The sequence below is a fragment of the Rhinolophus ferrumequinum genome, chromosome 10, assembly GCF_004115265.2.
Source record: "Rhinolophus ferrumequinum isolate MPI-CBG mRhiFer1 chromosome 10, mRhiFer1_v1.p, whole genome shotgun sequence".
In the NCBI taxonomy this organism is placed as follows: domain Eukaryota; kingdom Metazoa; phylum Chordata; class Mammalia; order Chiroptera; family Rhinolophidae; genus Rhinolophus; species Rhinolophus ferrumequinum.
The window spans coordinates 19,777,098-19,794,011 of NC_046293.1; the positions used below are offsets into that span (position 1 = coordinate 19,777,098).

Here is a 16,914-nt window from a genome sequence, read left to right on the forward strand (position 1 = left end):
CTCAGGAAGTGTCGCACCAGGTACTTGCTGGTAAAAGTGGAGCTAAATCAGGAGGAACTGATGAAAGAAAGTCCCTTGAAATCCCCTCCCCAACTACGCAATCCAGGTTGCTGTGCCCCTACTCTGGCTAAAGAATAGAGGGTTATTCTACACCCAACACAGCTCAGAGCAGGATCACCATTCTGAAAACAGGGAAATTAGGAAATAGTCTCTATTCCAAATGTTGAGAGCTCTGCCTAGACATCTTCACAGAACTTGCCTGCCAGACTTATCCCGACAAGAAGAAAACTGAAGATGTTTCTCTGAATACCCCACCAGATCAACACAAAAGATCTAAAGAGCCTGGCATCAGGAGTTCACCATCAAAAATGACAGCCAGATAAACCTACAGGGAAACACATAATAAAGTCCCCATTTACCATCAGTTTTCTGGTGCTGCACTCCTAAATACAGAGGTTGCCAAAAAACCATACACACATTTTAAGAAAAGAAAAAACTGTTTAAAATTGTAATACAATGAATGACACTAGCATTCATTTGATTAACGCCATCTTTTGAGCGAACATCATACTACACATTGCTACCGTAATGCAATTCAACTTCGGAAAGTAATACATAGATAACATCTCTTAAAATGTGTACATTTTTTGGCACCCCCGGTATAAGCAGATATACAAGGATCAGGCAACTAAGACATATCTCTAAAATGTATACAGAAACCAAAACTAACAAGTAGGAAAAAAACACCCAGCAACTATACAGAAATATGAAAACTTCAAAAACACTATTATTAACATCCACCAAAGATAAAAGATACTGCATCCATGAAACAAGAATAGGATAATATACAAAGGGAACTGATCATAAGAATGGGTACTTAAAAATATGATAGCAGAAATTAAAAACTCACTAGAAGGATTAGAAAATAAAGCTATAAACAAATCTTCCAGAAAATAGGACAAATGGACAGAGAAGGAATGAGAGAAAAAAAAATAAGAAAACATCCTAAACAAACAGACATTCCAGAAGGAGAAAGTAAAGAAGAATAAATCAAACAATTTACAGGAAACCTCCAAAACAGAAGGATATGATTGTCCAAACTGAAAGAAGCCATGAAGTGCCAAACACAATGAATGAAAAGAAACCCACACCAACACACGTTATCATAATATTTTCAAAAAGAAAAAATACTGGGAATAAATAGAAGATCTTAAAAGTTCCAAGACAGGAAGGAACATAGAGCATATATGAATCAGAATGGCTTCAAACGTCTCAAGGGGAACTTTGGAAGCCAGAAGGCAAGGGAGTAACGTCTCCAAAATTTTAAGGAAAAATTATTTCCAACTTAGTTTTCTGTATGTATTCAAAAATATCAATTAAGAATGAAGCTAGAATAAAGACATTTTTAGACAGGAAATGTCTTAAAATTTCACCTCCAACAGATTCTTCCTCATGAAGATAGAGGATTTCTCCAAAGTTAAGAAAATAAATCAAGAAAGACAAGAAATCCAGGGAAAAAGGGGTTTCAACTCAAAAGGAAAAACTAAAGGAATACACAGGATGACAGTAAAGGGAGATCCCAGGCGGGCAGGTGGGACAGTGGGAATAGTATCACCAGTTAAAACAGAGCAAGACAGAACCCTCCAAGAAAGTTATTTCTAAGAAAAGAAAATGTATCAAATACCTGATTAGTTTGAATTATATAAGAAGTAATTTAGACAAGGGATAGTTTGAAGAAGAGCTAGTGATAAGCATATTTAAAAAATAAGCAAATGAAAAAACAAAACTACAATGCTAAATGTACAACACATTTAATCCCAAAGAAAACAAAAAGTTGTATGAGAAAGGACATTCATCATATACTACAAGGCTCAACTGTGATCAGTCACAATGACATAACTTCCAAACACTGATCTAACCAAAATCATGAAACATACAGAAGCCACAAAAGTGAGTCAAGTTTGGGAAGAAAAAATAATTAGTTCAGTTTGGAGCACAAGAAGTTTAAGTCATAAAGTTTTATTGAAGTGACAACAACTCGCAGGCAGTTAGGGACACAGGAAACAGCAGCACATAGAGAAATGAAGGCTGGATATCACACATCTGAAAGTCACTCAGATGACAGTTAAAGCCATGAGAACGGATGAAGAAGGATGGAAGAAAGGTGACGGAGGTCCGATGCTTGAGGAACAGGTATCTTTTAATGGGCAGGAGAAAGAGTTAAAGAAGGGATTAGAGAGATAAGAGGAGAAAGAAGAAAACACTGATGGCAAATGAAGTTTCAAAAAGGAAATACAGTTGGCCAATGGGGAGTTGAATGCTGGTAATACAACAAAAAAAAATAAGGTTTGGATAAAGAAAAATATCAGATTACACACTAATCCAAAGAGCATTAGACTTGACAACAAAAAGAATGAAGACTAAAAATAAAACTGGATTTTATTTTTCAAGGGAATACAGGGGAGATGGGACCAGGCTCAAAATGGAGGTAATTTTATTTTTTTTTATTTTTTTTTTATATTAGTTTCAGGTGTACAAAACAACATAATGATTAGACATTTACAGTCCTCACAAAGTGATAACCCCACCAAGTCTACTACCCCTCTGACATCATATATAGCTGTTACAATACCATTGACTATCGCCTATATTCCCTATGCTGTGCTTTATATCCCGTGACTATATAGGTGCCAAAACAATGTACATACATTTTAAGAAAGGAAAAAACTATATTAAAATTATGCTGATGGTAACCACTTTGAGCACTCTTGTAATTGCAGAAGTCAAACATGACTTGTACTCATCTTTTGTTATCAGTATATATTGAATATTTCAATTTTATAATAGTTTTATCCTTTCTTAAAATGTGTATATTTTTGGCACCCTCTGTATGTGTGGGTGTGTGTGTTGTGTGTGTGTATTTAACTATAGTTGACATTCAAAATTATTCTACTTCAGTTTCAGGTAGACAGTGCAGTGGTCAGGCATCTACACAACCTACGAAGTGACCCCCTGATAAATCCAGTGCCCATCTGGCACCCTACATAATCTTTACATTATTGTTATATTTCCCCATACTGTATTTCACATCCCTATGGCTATTTTGTGACTGCCAATTTGTACTTTCTAATCCTTTCACCTTCTCCCCCATCCCCCAAAGCCCCCTCCCATTTAGCAACCATGAGTTTTTTCTCTGTATCTCTGAGTCTATTTCTATTTTATTTACTCGTTTATTCTGTTCTTTAGATTCCACATATACGTGATATCATTTGGTATTTGTCCTCTGCAGTCTGACTTATTTCACTTAGCATAACATCCTCTAGGTCCATCCCTATTGTTGCAAATGGTAAGAAGTAGAGGTGATTTTAGAAGTCTAGTCATAAAGGGATAGAGAAAAACTGAGTGACTATTTCAGACGATAATACAATCAAGGAAGAATCAAAGGTTTTCCACTTTTTGGCTTTATAATGCTTAGGAAGGCTATGGGAAAGAATCCAAAAGAGAAGAAAAACTAAAGATGCAACACAGAGAGAAAATAATGATTGAAGCAAGGTGCCATAAGGATAAAAAGGACAGTAGGCATAAGTAGAGGACTTTCTAGGCACTGAGATTAGGAATAAAAAGAGGGGAATAGAGATTTTTTTATGGCAATTTTTAAGGGAGTTCATGGTGGGGAGCTCTCGGTGAGTGGTATCAACCCTCTGAATAGGTGTAAGGTAAGGCTCTCACCATGGAAAGATGCAATGACAGGATTGAGGGCACCAGAACAACAGAAAAGGCTTGGAATAAGCACTATGGTAAATACAGCAGATCAATTTGGGATGAGCAGACCATAACTCAGCAGGAAAGAAGACCCAGTCGAGTTGAGCAACTTAAATTTGTAGAACAGATAAATGGCCTAGTTTCACAACTTTCTTGAACATTAAGCAACCTAATTATAATGGAATAATGCTAAAGATAATGGAATCTTCCCAGAATTTAGAATTAGCAATGGAAGAAAGATGGTAGAAGAAACTGGCTTGACATATAAAATGCCTTCTTCTGGAGCCATTCACTTAGTAAAAACCAAGAAATAATAGGCTCACAGGACTGAAAGAATCTCTGATAAGACGGTTGCCTTAGCCCATCCAAGGGTATTCTGAAAAAACTCCTCTGATATGAATCATCCTAAAGGAAGGGACAGATATTTGGTACCTGCAGATAACATATCATAGAAGCCAAAATCCATTTAACTGATTTTGGTAATTCTTACCAATTCTTCCTAAGAACGCTCCCAATATCCACTAACAGGTAGGAAATTCTATAAAGTAGAATTCTATCCAGAAAGGATTCCTAGATGCCCTGAAGTAATTTATATGAAAATGAGTTATCCTCAGTCAGTGAAATCAAAGATGCAAACAGAGGCTCAGCATCAACAGAGTTTACCTTGCTGTAACTTAGAAGTCGTCAAAAAGCATGAACAAACCTCCTCCTCTAGAGAGTCTAAGCAACAAAATAGTGCCCAGGAGGGTTCTAGTGTTTCCCTGGAAGAAGTATATGTCAAGAAAATGTATTGAGTGAATGTTTTGAGTACAATTGTGTTCTATGAACTTTAGAGAGATACAACAAGATCACAAGATTTCTGCAGATCATAAATCTCATATATTCAACCTTACCAAAGAAACAGAAGACATGTGAAAATGACTGAGCAATACAAAAATTTACAAATAGAAATCAGAAGACAAACCAAGCAGTTTCCATCTACATAAATATAGATAGACAGGTATGTATGTATATATGTACTCAGAAGCAGATGGGTGAATGTTGCAAGAGAACACTTTCTGAAGAAGGCTTTGCATAAAACTTTTAAAGATCCTTAAAAACCATGGACAAGTAAATAGGAGGCCAAAAAATCCCAAGGAAGACTAATGAAACATATATAAGAACAGTAGATAAAATAAACCCCCAAAATTACTTGCCCAGAAGTGACAATAAATGCATTGGGGTGAGAAGGAAAAAACTGGATATGAACAGAGGCAGCAGAATGATGGAAGGTGAAGAAAAGCCTTAGAGGTACACCTGATGAACCTGGGTTTATCACAATTTATAATATGACATTTTTGTGTCCCAGCTAAAAGTGGCAAGATGACAATAGAAGTAGAGACTTATTAGTTATTCTAGCAGCTCTGCACTGGGATAAAGGGAGATGGAGGTGCATCTTAGAAAGCTGTTATTAGACATAAGAGGACGACAGCATGAATCACAGCAAACCCTACAGACGGGAGGGGAAAAGGTAGACCAAAAGACAAGGAAGTCAAAGACGAATGGGACATATGACCAAGGAAGAAAGAAGAAACAATAAACAGGATACTAGAATGACAGTAGAAATAGGAAAAATAAAAAAAGTGGGATAAGATTAGAAACTTATTTGAGAAGTTAAGGTGGAGTTTTAAGAAGGACAAATTTAGTTTTTTTAGAACTATAAATTTCAAGAGGCTGAAATAAGCTTTTTTCTCTAGCTCTGAGATTCCCCCACCCATAACTTCTCAAAAAGAGGAAAATAATAGCATAAAAGGCAGGATGAATAAATGATAAATAAAAGCAGAACCTTTACAGTTTGACCACATAGATCTCAAAAGATTTTACGAAACTGTAAAATATATATGTTTAAAAATTAAGAATTCAAATTATATGAACTTTAAAACATAAGGTAATAAACCATTAATAAATAATCATTATAAGCAATTACAGTTATATTAAATGTTTCTGAAAGTTGAAGAAGCTCTTTCTGTATAAATGTAAAAAACAGAAATTCCATAACCCAAACCTAAGCCCATAAAATTACAACCCACTTTAATGATGAACAAAAGCATACCTTTAATGTTCCATCAGCTGAACAACTAGCCAAAAGCTTATCGTCTGGTGAAAATCTGCAGTGATTGACTGAATTGGTGTGGCCAAAAAGGGTATTTCGACATGTGTTTTGATTCAAATCCCAGAGCTATTTGAAAAAAGATAGCAAGATAACTGAAAAACTAGTACTGAATGGGGAAAAGTCAGAAATCAGGTAAAGTTCTTTCTTCCCTCTCATTTTAACCTTTTTCAGTTACAGACAGATGTTCAATTCACAGTAACAGAAGGTGTCAAATACAAAGGTGAACTTGCGATTAACAAGTAATGGGGCAGCCTTTATATCAGCACCTAAATCTACTAAGGGACTCAAAGGCTGGTCCAGGCTTTTAGCCTGAGCACTAAATAACTAACTAAATGATTACTTCTTATTTTAACAGAACAGTTTGGAATCATTATTATTTTACTCAGCTCTATAATAAGTAATATGCAAAATAAATCACCATAAACATGCTTGAAAGGTACTATGAGGGACGGGGGGCTAAAAGGGAACAAGAAAGAGCAGAACTGCAGGCCCATACCCCCCCCTTCAACAAGAAAAATAGGCTTTATCTCTTTTACACACTGAGCTTCTATGTAAGTTTTCTTTGGAGGAAAAAAAAGGAAAAGATTCAGCTTCCTGAAAAGGGGAGAGGGTACAATTTTCAACAAATGTTTCCATATTTTCTTAAATTTTTAAAAAATAGCTCATTTAAACATCAAAACACAGAGTCTATGAGGCTTTCCAAACAGAAATGTTTTTACCTTCTCCACCCAAAAATACAATGTCTCATTGCAAAAATGGTGTGACAGAAAGAAAAGGCAGAAACCAAATCAAAAAAGAATCCAAAATAAGTCAGCAGATATTTCTGGGATCCCAGAAAATTTAATATAGCTATCTTTAGTATGCCACTTAAGAGGAAAAAGAGACACAATGCTTTATAATTTGTAATTATAATACATTATCAAATATGTGAAATGAATATCCATTTTTGGTTTTTTAAATTTTTTTCCTATCAGCACTTTTTCCTTCCTCATTCCGATAACAGAACATCTCTTTGAATCAAATCCCACTTACAATTCAAGTGAAGCTGACCTCATCTCATCTGTCCCATCTCTACATGGCTAAACTTGTGACCCTTGGTCAATCAAGATTCCATCCTACTGGCCACTAGGGTTATTTAGCAATGAGCATGTAATGTAACACAAACGAGGTCTATTCGAGTTTTCTCTAAAATTAAATCTATGGATCTGGGAATGAGCAAGAGTTTCTTCCTCTGTGCTTATGAGTTGTAAGACCCATGTGAGCCTAGAGCTGAGGATAGCCGTATTTCCTGCCAAACAGAGAGAACATGCCTGAACCAACAAAGAGGGAAACAGAGTCTAGAAATGGAGGGGAGTTAGAGCCTGAGAATGTAGTACAGAATCTGGAATCAGCTATGCCTGAAGCCACACTCCCTCTAGTCTTTCCAGTTACGTGAGCCAATAATATCTTCTTTGTTGTTATTGTTGTTGTTGTTGTTGCTTACGCTAATATGAAAGTTTCTATCACTGCAACCAAAAGAGCCCTGATTAATACAATGCAGCAGAAAATCAAAAGAGATGTTCTACTATGTGCACAAATTTATCCACCTAATTCTCATTACGCACACTTACTTTGAGGAGGCAGTCACTTGACCCAGTAGCTAAGAGAAGGTGATGACTGTTGTTGGTGAAGTGGCAGCAACTGACTTGCTCTGAGTGCTCGTCATAGGTATATACTAGTTCCCCAGTCATAGAATTCCAAATCTAAAGAGAACAGAAAAAATAAAATTTACAACTACCCTTTATTTTCAAATAAAGCAAAGCAAACATGACTGCTTTGAGGATGCTATCCATACTGTCTTCCAGATTTTCCCAGTCGGACATGAATACCTCCCTTTTCCTAAAATATGTCAGTATTTTGCCAGGATGTTTTTTGTGGTTGTTTTTAATTAAATTAATTGGGGTGACATTGGTTAGTAAAACTATATAGGTTTCAAGTGTACACTTCTATAATACATCATCTATATATTGCATTGTGTGTTCACTACCTAGAGTCAGTTCTCTTTCCGTCACCATATATTTGATCCCTTTTACCCTCATCTACCACCTCCCCTCCCCACTTATCCTCTGGTAACCACTAAACTATTGTCTGTGTCTGTGAGTTTTTGTTTGTCTTGTTCATTTGTTGCTTTCAGTTTTATATCCCACATACGAGTGAAATCATATGGTTCTCGATTTTTTTCTCTGACTTATTTCACTTAGCGTGATAATCTCAAGATCTGTCGGTGGTATAGTGGTGAGCATAGGTGCTTTCCAGGATGTTTTTTTTTTTAATTACTTGCAAGTCTATATATATGTCTTTCTATAGCATAATTACAATTGCATGGAAACTTTACATTCTTCATTGGCAAAACTGCACATGTTCATATGAATGAAAGCAGGCAGAGAAGCGCTATAAAGTGGATGGGAGAATGGACTTCAGACAGTAAGGAAGAAGTCCAAGACCTGGCTCTGCCATTCACAATTTGTATGTCCCTGGTCAAGTCCTTGATTTACCAAACTCTCAGGTCCCACCTCTGTAAACTGGGGATACTTATCCCTGTCCTGCATATGCATGGTATCTAATGAGATCAAGGACATGATAAGTGTTCTGCTGGCTTCAAGGTACAAGTGAGGAAGAAAAGGCAGACGATTCAGTATAAAAAGTAAAGGCTTTACATTCTGAGAGAAGCCTAACTTTCAACTCTGGCTGTTAGTTTTTATTTAATGTGACTGGCGCAAATGACTTCATCTCTAAACCTGTTCCCTCATCTGAAAAATACTTACTTTGCAAGTTGTAGTGTGAAACTGAAAATGTAATATAGGAAAGTATGTAGTATAAAGCCTCATGCAGTGTTCACAATAAAAAGTAATCACCATTCCAATTACTATGTAAGATAACTAAACTGTCTATTCCATCTAACGACAAACTAAAGAAATAGATTACATAATGAATCTTCACTGGGTTTTGGTCTTCTCAGAGGTACTAACGTCCCTCCGACAGCCTTTTCTTTTTATCTTATCAAAGCACTCCCCAGAGGTCCAAAGAGTTTCTTTTATTTTGAAGTTCTTTTAATTTCTACTTCTTGCTTCAAATTTTGCATTTGAAAACAGAAACTTGGTATTATTTCCTTTTACTCCCCATAACTGCCTCTGGAACTGCTCAGAGTGGCCAACTCCGAGTCTGACTCAGAGCAGAGGCTACAGAGTGAATTAACTGGTTGGTTGTAAAGCCAACTAGAGTCCAATTGATCAAGAAGTAGATTTTTCTAAGGTCTGTATTTAGTCTGGATACTACAGAGCCCTCTTCAAGTGGGTGCAAACTCCAGGCAAACCTCCAAGCCAACTTTTTTGCTCCCCGGTCCACTAATACCCACCTCACCCAGCCAGACTCAGCACTCCACAACCCCTTTGAAAAAAGACTGAGGTGAGGGTCCCCCTCCATTTATCAGATAAAGAGATACTGAAATCTAGGGGGAAGGCTTCAGTATCTCTTATATTCCACATAAATGTTCTGGCTAAAAGCCAAATTTAGGGACAAGGGACAAGAAATTACCCTATGTTTATTGTTGGCAATAAAAATTACCCTATGTTTATTGTTTTTCTTCTACTTTTTAGTCTAGTAACCTAATTATTAGTTTGTTCATGCATCTGGTTTTGCACGGAATATAAGCCAGTTCATAAAGGTAAAAAAATCTGGGTTGCACTTCATAAATTATATATTTTACAACAAAATCCAATCTCAGACTGTAGTTCTGTACCGTTAACATTGCCAACACAGTCCACTCAAAGATTTCGAATTTAACCCACAGACCAGTCAATAAATCGCAGGCAAATCTGTTAATTTCTAATTGATTTTCCCAGCTGCCTGATCATCCTAGGAATTTGTGCTGGTACATAAAAAATAAAAGGTTTTCGGACAGTGTTAATTTACAATGGATAAAAACTGGTTTGACTCAAGTTAGTACATCAACAGGAAAGAGTCCTTCAACCCTACTTACCCTGGTCCTTCTATTATGGAAAAGGAAAATGACTTCTGTGGTAACTACAACCCAAGAGGAAAATGTTTCCATACCTTCACTTTCTTATCCACTGAGCAGGTTGCTATAAATTTGTCATCCGTAGAGAATGCACAGCAAAGCACTTCATCCTCATGCGCCTTGATTTCTAGAAGTTTCTCTCCTGTTTCAGCTTTGAACACCTGCACAAGCAACAATAAAATCTTTTTTATTATATACCACTTAACCATGAGCTATTATTCAATAAAAATCTTTCCTTAAAAGATTTTAATTATTGTTATTTTGCAACAAAATAAACCTTGGCAAAGCCACTCCAAAAATCAAAATTTGTCAGAGTTTGTATATTTTAACATAGATAACTATCCATTGTTAAACATTTGTAATATCAGTAAAAAGAACTGACAGACTATAGCTTCTGTTCTTGAGACTAGTTTGGCAAATTCCTAACAATCAAATAGAAAACACTGCATGCAATACACTCTCTTTCTGGGGCTCAAAAGCCAATTTTAATAAAATTAGTAATACAGTACACATATAGAAATAAGGTTTATAGTCATACTCTCGCAAAGAATAAAGCTAGCATAAATATAAAAGTTTTAACTAATCTGATTCTGATTCCTTCAAAATCAAAAGGTAGAGCACGAATTTAAAGAAAAGCACTCATTCATGTTTTCAGAAAACAAATGAGAACTTCAAGGAAATTCCTTCAAGCACCTTAGGAAGTAATCTAGTCCAATTCCTACTTACAGTCAGAAATCTATTCCTGAGCCAGTGACAAAATAGGTATTTTACTTAATCACTGTTTTTTAATCAGAGTCCTGTTCACCGTGCTATGAAGTCCTTACGTCTTTTAATAATTATCTCCTCATTACCCTTAGATGGCACATGGATGACGGTAATTAACTGGGAGGGTAAAAGGCACTTCTATGTCACTTGGCAAGTTTAGAATTATGAAAACACACAACCGTAGCTTTTAAATCTCTAGAGAAAGCTTCCATAAAATGTTCAAGAGATTTGGATTTCTCTTTCTAATGTGAAATTTTCTTGAATTTTAGGATTTATGTGTTCGAATATGCAGAGTATTGGGTACATGCCTATTTCAATTTGTATCCAGAGATGTTTTACCTGTAAGGTTTTATCAGCTCCACAAGAAGCTATTCTTTGACCATTTGCAGAAAAGCAAGCATGATAAACAGCATCTGTATGGGGGCGGACAACTAAGCGGGAGAGATGCTTGATGTTTTTTTGGTTTCTAAATATAAGGAAAAAAATGAACAGAAACCCAATAAATGAGAGTAAAAGCAATTCTTTTCTTTCAGTAATAAACTGTCTTTTAACATAGGTATGTTCCCAAAAATACAAATTCTTTAAATTATCTACATGTAAATGACAGCATAAATCACCTAAAGAAAAAAAAATCATATAACAAAATTGGCATTTTTAAGAGACATGTTACCCTATTTCAAGCAACGTGTCGTGTGTTACAAATGTCACTGAGTTGGAAGAAATCTAGTTAATCAAATACACATCACTTCCCATTTTCCTTTGACGCATTAACATGTGCAGAGAAAACATTATATAAGGACACCCTCAAAAAAAAACAACTCTGTATTTTTCAAAAAGAAAGAAGACATGGCAAAATTAAGTTCATTTCCTAATTAAAGTTTGACACTACACACACCATTATGATGATGTACTTTAAAACTGCTCTTCTCTAATTATTCAGATATAAAGAAAAAGCAATGTCATCTTCTTTGTATCTTAATCTACTGATTAACTATTCCACTAATATAATATTATTTCTCATGGGCTAAAGGGTAAAGGAGTGTACTGTACACTTAAAAGGAAGTATTAGAACAGTGTCAGAATTTCGATGTCCGTCATTTTGAGTACAAGTAAATGTTAAATGGTATCGTGCTTAACTTAAGGTAAAAAGTTAGGAGTTAGATAAATCTAAAGGGCAACCCCACTTCTACTACTTATCAGCTGTGTAAACTTAAGCAAATTACTTAACCTATTAAGTTTCTTTTCCTTGTATGTAAAATGGGAGTAACAGTATGTGCTCTTAATAGTGCCTGGCACATAAAGATGCCAGTGCTATTATTCTTTTTAAAAATCAACCACACACAAGACAGACCAAATGAAAAAGGGAACTCAGAGGTAAAACAGACTGGTAAGTATTACACTTAACTAGAAGTGATAAAACAAACAACTATAAGAACTAGAGTGATGAGAACCTGGAAGAAAAACAGGCAAGTTCACAACCAAAGCTGAGAGGATTAGATAGAGAAAATCCTTTCCTTCCCCTTGATCTATCTACTCACTTCCCCAAACAAAGCTCAGAAAGTGACGTGTCATTAATGATGGGCATATAGTAGATGGCTGAAAGTATTAAATAAATAACAAATGCATGAAAAAATAATTTCGTTGAAAGCTGAAACTCAGTTAAATTAAGCTTATACCAACCTAAAACTTTCTACGGGGGGGGGGGGGGCGGGGGAAAAGGGGAGGGCTTCTAGTCCTGAAAAATAAGGCATTCTTTGAATATGACCTGGTCAAACCCAGTTAAAAATACAGCTATGAAAGATTAACCATTCTATGAAAGAATGGTTAAATGTAATTGAAACGTAGTTGATGGAATGGAAAAAAGCAGCAGCATAAAAAACTAAAAATAACAAACTCGGGGGCAGCCGGATGGCTCAGTTCATTAGAGTGCAAGCTCTCAACAAGGTTGCTGGTTCAATTCCCACATGGGATGGTGGGCTGCGCCCCCTGCAACTAAAGATTGAAAATGGCGACTGGACTTGGAGCTGAGCTGCACCCTCCACAACTAGATTGAAGAACAACAAGTTGGAGCTGATGGGCCCTGGAGAACCACACTGTTCCCCAATATTCCCCAATAAAATTTAAAAAAAAACAAAAAAAACAACTCTTAAAGATCCTTTAAAAAAATAAATTAAATAACAAACAATTCATAAGAAAAAAACTAAACCTATGCCCATCTGATTATCAAACCAAGTATTAAAATTCTATTTCAGCCACTAAAACATGAATTCAATCAATCTTCCACAAATTTCTATTGAATACCAACTTTTTGGACCAGGCAATATGCTAAATGCTATTCTTAATAACTAATATTTATTGAGCACTTTCTATGATCTAGGCACTGTTCTAAGCACACTATGGATGTGTGCATGTTTCTATACACACACTCTCATTTAATCCTCACAACAATGTAATGAAATAGTACTATTAGGTGAGAGAAATCGAATCACTTTCCCTAGTTATACATAACTATAAATAGCAAAGCTAAGAGTCAAGCCCAGGCAGTCCAGAGCCAGCCTGTATTTTAACCTCCAATTTCTTCTATACTTCAGAACGTAAGGACTATTACGGGAGACAAACAAGTAAACAATCACCATAAAAAGAGACAATGCTTTGATATGGGGTAAACAAGTATTCTAGCCTATAGATAGATCTAACCTAGCCTCAGCAAGTTGGGGAGCTGCTTCCACAGAGTGAAACCACTTCCCAAGAAAGTGTTAAAGAATGGTTAACTCTGGGAAGTGGGAAGATAGGGGAAGTTGGGGAGTCTTTACTTTTCATTTTACATCCCTCTAATACTGATTTTTTTAAAAAAATCAGGAATATGGATTACTTTAAAATAAAAATCAACAAAAAATTCAATCTTAATTTTAAATTAAAAAAATTTTAAGAAACTTTTCCCTTCACTGGTCCTTCCCAAAATTCCTTACCCATTCAAGTTAATTACCCACTTCTCATTTCTATCTCTATTTTATATATACCTTTGTTGCACTCATCACATTATATTGTAATAATTATTTGCTTAAACTTCTTTCTCTCATACTAGAGTGTAAGCTCCTTAGGAAGAGCCTTAGCACCTAGTAACAAGTGCTTACTTAGCACATTACAGAAATTCAAATGTTTGTTGAACTAAACTGAATTAGGGGAATCACCCAAGGCAACCTGACTTATTTGGAAAGAGGGTCCGGGGCTATAAAGATCACAGACATCAACCTCAAGTTCAATTCAGATATAAATTATACATGTGAAAAGACAACCATTTATACTTACTATTTCTAGCTGTAAGAAAAGCATGACATATAGAAGAATCGTGGAAAACAAAGCTACACAGACCAAGGGTTTAAATGCGATTCAGCAAGCCACATGAGCTTAATCAAGTCTCAACCTCTCTGTGCCTCAATTTTCTCATTTGTAAACTAGGGCAAACAGTATTAACCTTATCAGGTTGTTTTCAAGATAAAATGAATAACATATGTGAGCATATTGTATATAACAGGCATTGAAAAGATGGCGGTGTATCTTTCCTTTTCCTAACTGATAAAATTAAGGTAAACAAAACTGAATGACCTCTTTTAGGAATAAGAAGAATCATGATTCAGTGGAAGTTTAATAAGGCCTATGTGCAAAGCAAAGTGTTAATCCCTTTCTATGCAGTATCTCATTTAAATCTTCACAAAAATAGTACCTACCACAAAGGATTGTTATTTCTATTTTACAAATGAGAAAGGGATTAACCTATAACTTGTTCAAACTCACAAAACTATTAGGTTTTAGAATTGAGTCCCAAGCCTAGGTTTGTGACTACAAAGCCCATGATCTTCACTACTTACTGTATTACAATAAGTAAAGCATTTGGTGTTAATATTTAGGCTGACTTGTTAAAAATGCCATAAAGGCAAGCATCTATTTTTATGGCCTCTTTGAAAATGCATGTTTTTCCTCTACTTACTTCTCTAGAACTTTTCAATAAGTAAGAATGCTTATTAAAAGTTCCAGCCTTTCCAAAGAACTGTAGTTAAATCTTCCTGGAGTGAACTTACTCACTACCTGAAAAAATAATGATATCATTAGCACTCTGCTCCGTTTGCTTTTTCTCCTAACCTACTTACATCCACTCCAAGTAAAGCATTCCGTTATCGACCTCCTGCTTGGCCCGCAGCTTAGCTTGCCGATAAACTTCTGAAGTTTCTGGTTCACAGAGACCCAACTGTACAATATTAGGAAATGGTTGTCGTCCAAGAAGATGTCCATTTAAAGATAAAAACTCCTGGAAATTCTCACAGACTGCACAGTCCTATGAACAAACTGAAATCTCTTAGAAACATAACCAGAGGCAAGATCTGACAATTTTCTGTTTCTGTGATCTTGTCATTTTACAGGTTTAAATGAGATATTCTCTATGAGCTAAAATTAAATAGCCAAGCATTAGGTAACAAATATACTGACCCTCTTCAGACTTTTAAGCATAGGGTAAAAATCTTATTATCAAAGTACTACTTTCTTAACACATTCTTTTCTTAAAAAACAGTGAACACTTCAGTTCCTTAACTTTCCAGCCTTAATCCTAGCCACATTCCCAGTAGGCTAGGAAGAAAAATAATAAGAATAATCAAAGATCAAAATAAAAGAATTACCTTTCTTTGCCCCTTCTACTCTGCTCATCCCCACTATTAACCCTATACTTTAATGTCAAGAAATATGTCCTTTGAGGACTGTTTTTTTCATATTAATGTATACCTTTTCATCCAGTATATGCCTGTACTCCATAAATTCATGAATCAGATGAGCAGGGCCTACGAGTTCCGTTTTTGCTTTAATCCAATCCAGGGAAAACATTAAAGCACAAAGTTCCTTTAAAAAATAATAAGAAATAAGATCAGGTGCCCTGTTAAAAAGATCAAAGAATTTTAAGTCTGCCATCATTATCCTAACACTACTGAGAGAAACTTAGCAGATATTCAAATTTAAAGATGAAAAGTAAGCAACTGAAAAGAAACACATCAATAGTTCCAAAGAAATATAAAATTAACCTTACACCTTAACTCAAATTAAATTTTAGTTGAATTAAAGACTTAAATATAAAATAGAACACTTCAAAAAATACTAGAAGGTACAGGTAAATATTTTTGTAACCTTAGGGTGAAGGAAATTTTTGAAAACATGACACCAGAGCAAAAAACCAAAAAGAAAAATAGTGGTGTATGTAACACATAAAATCTCAAATCTTCAATATAGTAGAAAACAATCTAATTAAATTTAAGACAAAAAATAGACCAAGAAAAAAATATTTACAACACACACGATAAATGAGGGCTTAATATTCCTTTTTAAAGAAAATTCTAAAGAAGTAAAAAAGATACACAACCCAATATAAAACTAGACAAAGGCAATGGATGAGAATCAATTCACAAAATAAAAAGTACACATGGCCAAAAACCTCACCAGTCATCAAAGTGGAACAACAAAGATTTAATATTTTGAATATCAGATTTCTAGAGACTCAAGGGTGTGATAAGAATATTAGCTGGGATCAGAGGAAATGAACACTCTCTCTCATACACTGTTGGTAGTGACGTAAATCATAGAAACCCTTCTAGAAGACAGTTTATCAATAGGTATTAAAATTCAAACTGTACACACCATTTGGCCTAGAAATTACACTTATAAATATGTGTCCTAAGAAAATAAGCAGATGAGTGTGCTGAAGCAATGTAATTGTCTATAACCAACTGGTCAATCATAGTGTAGCTATACAATGAAATAGCATGCAGCTTTAAAAATTACATTATTCTATATAGTGACATAAAAAGATGACCAGGAAATACAATTAAATGGAAATAAAACAAGATGTAAGACTCTATTTCTATTACGATCCCATTTTGGTTTTAAAGAATAAATGTGTGCATGGGAGCAACAAAATGATCTAGAAAAGCATCCACAAAAGCATTAGCAATAATTTTGATCTTCATTTTCTTCCTTTCATTTTTCTAATTTTTTTCCCATGAAAATAAACCATCATCTTCAATCATCAGGAAAGAAAATGTTAAAAAAGTGAGAAGAAACTGAATCCTGCCACATTATCATATAAATCAAGTTTTTTAAAACAATGCATTGACCCAGTGATTCCACTTTAAGGAAT

General features: G+C 35.1%; 1 protein-coding gene across 2 annotated transcripts in view; it reads right to left on the reverse strand.

Moving 5' to 3' along the window:
* APAF1 (apoptotic peptidase activating factor 1) overlaps positions 1–16,914 on the reverse strand; it is a 66,781-nt gene that overhangs the window by 30,928 nt on the left and 18,939 nt on the right. For both annotated transcript variants that reach the window (XM_033118081.1, XM_033118082.1), the window contains 6 exons: positions 15,513–15,626; positions 14,885–15,069; positions 11,076–11,202; positions 10,007–10,132; positions 7,525–7,656; positions 5,855–5,980 (listed from right to left, as the gene is read on the reverse strand). In XM_033118081.1, coding sequence (XP_032973972.1) covers positions 5,855–5,980; positions 7,525–7,656; positions 10,007–10,132; positions 11,076–11,202; positions 14,885–15,069; positions 15,513–15,626 — 810 coding nt within the window. The remainder of the gene's footprint in view (positions 1–5,854; positions 5,981–7,524; positions 7,657–10,006; positions 10,133–11,075; positions 11,203–14,884; positions 15,070–15,512; positions 15,627–16,914) is intronic.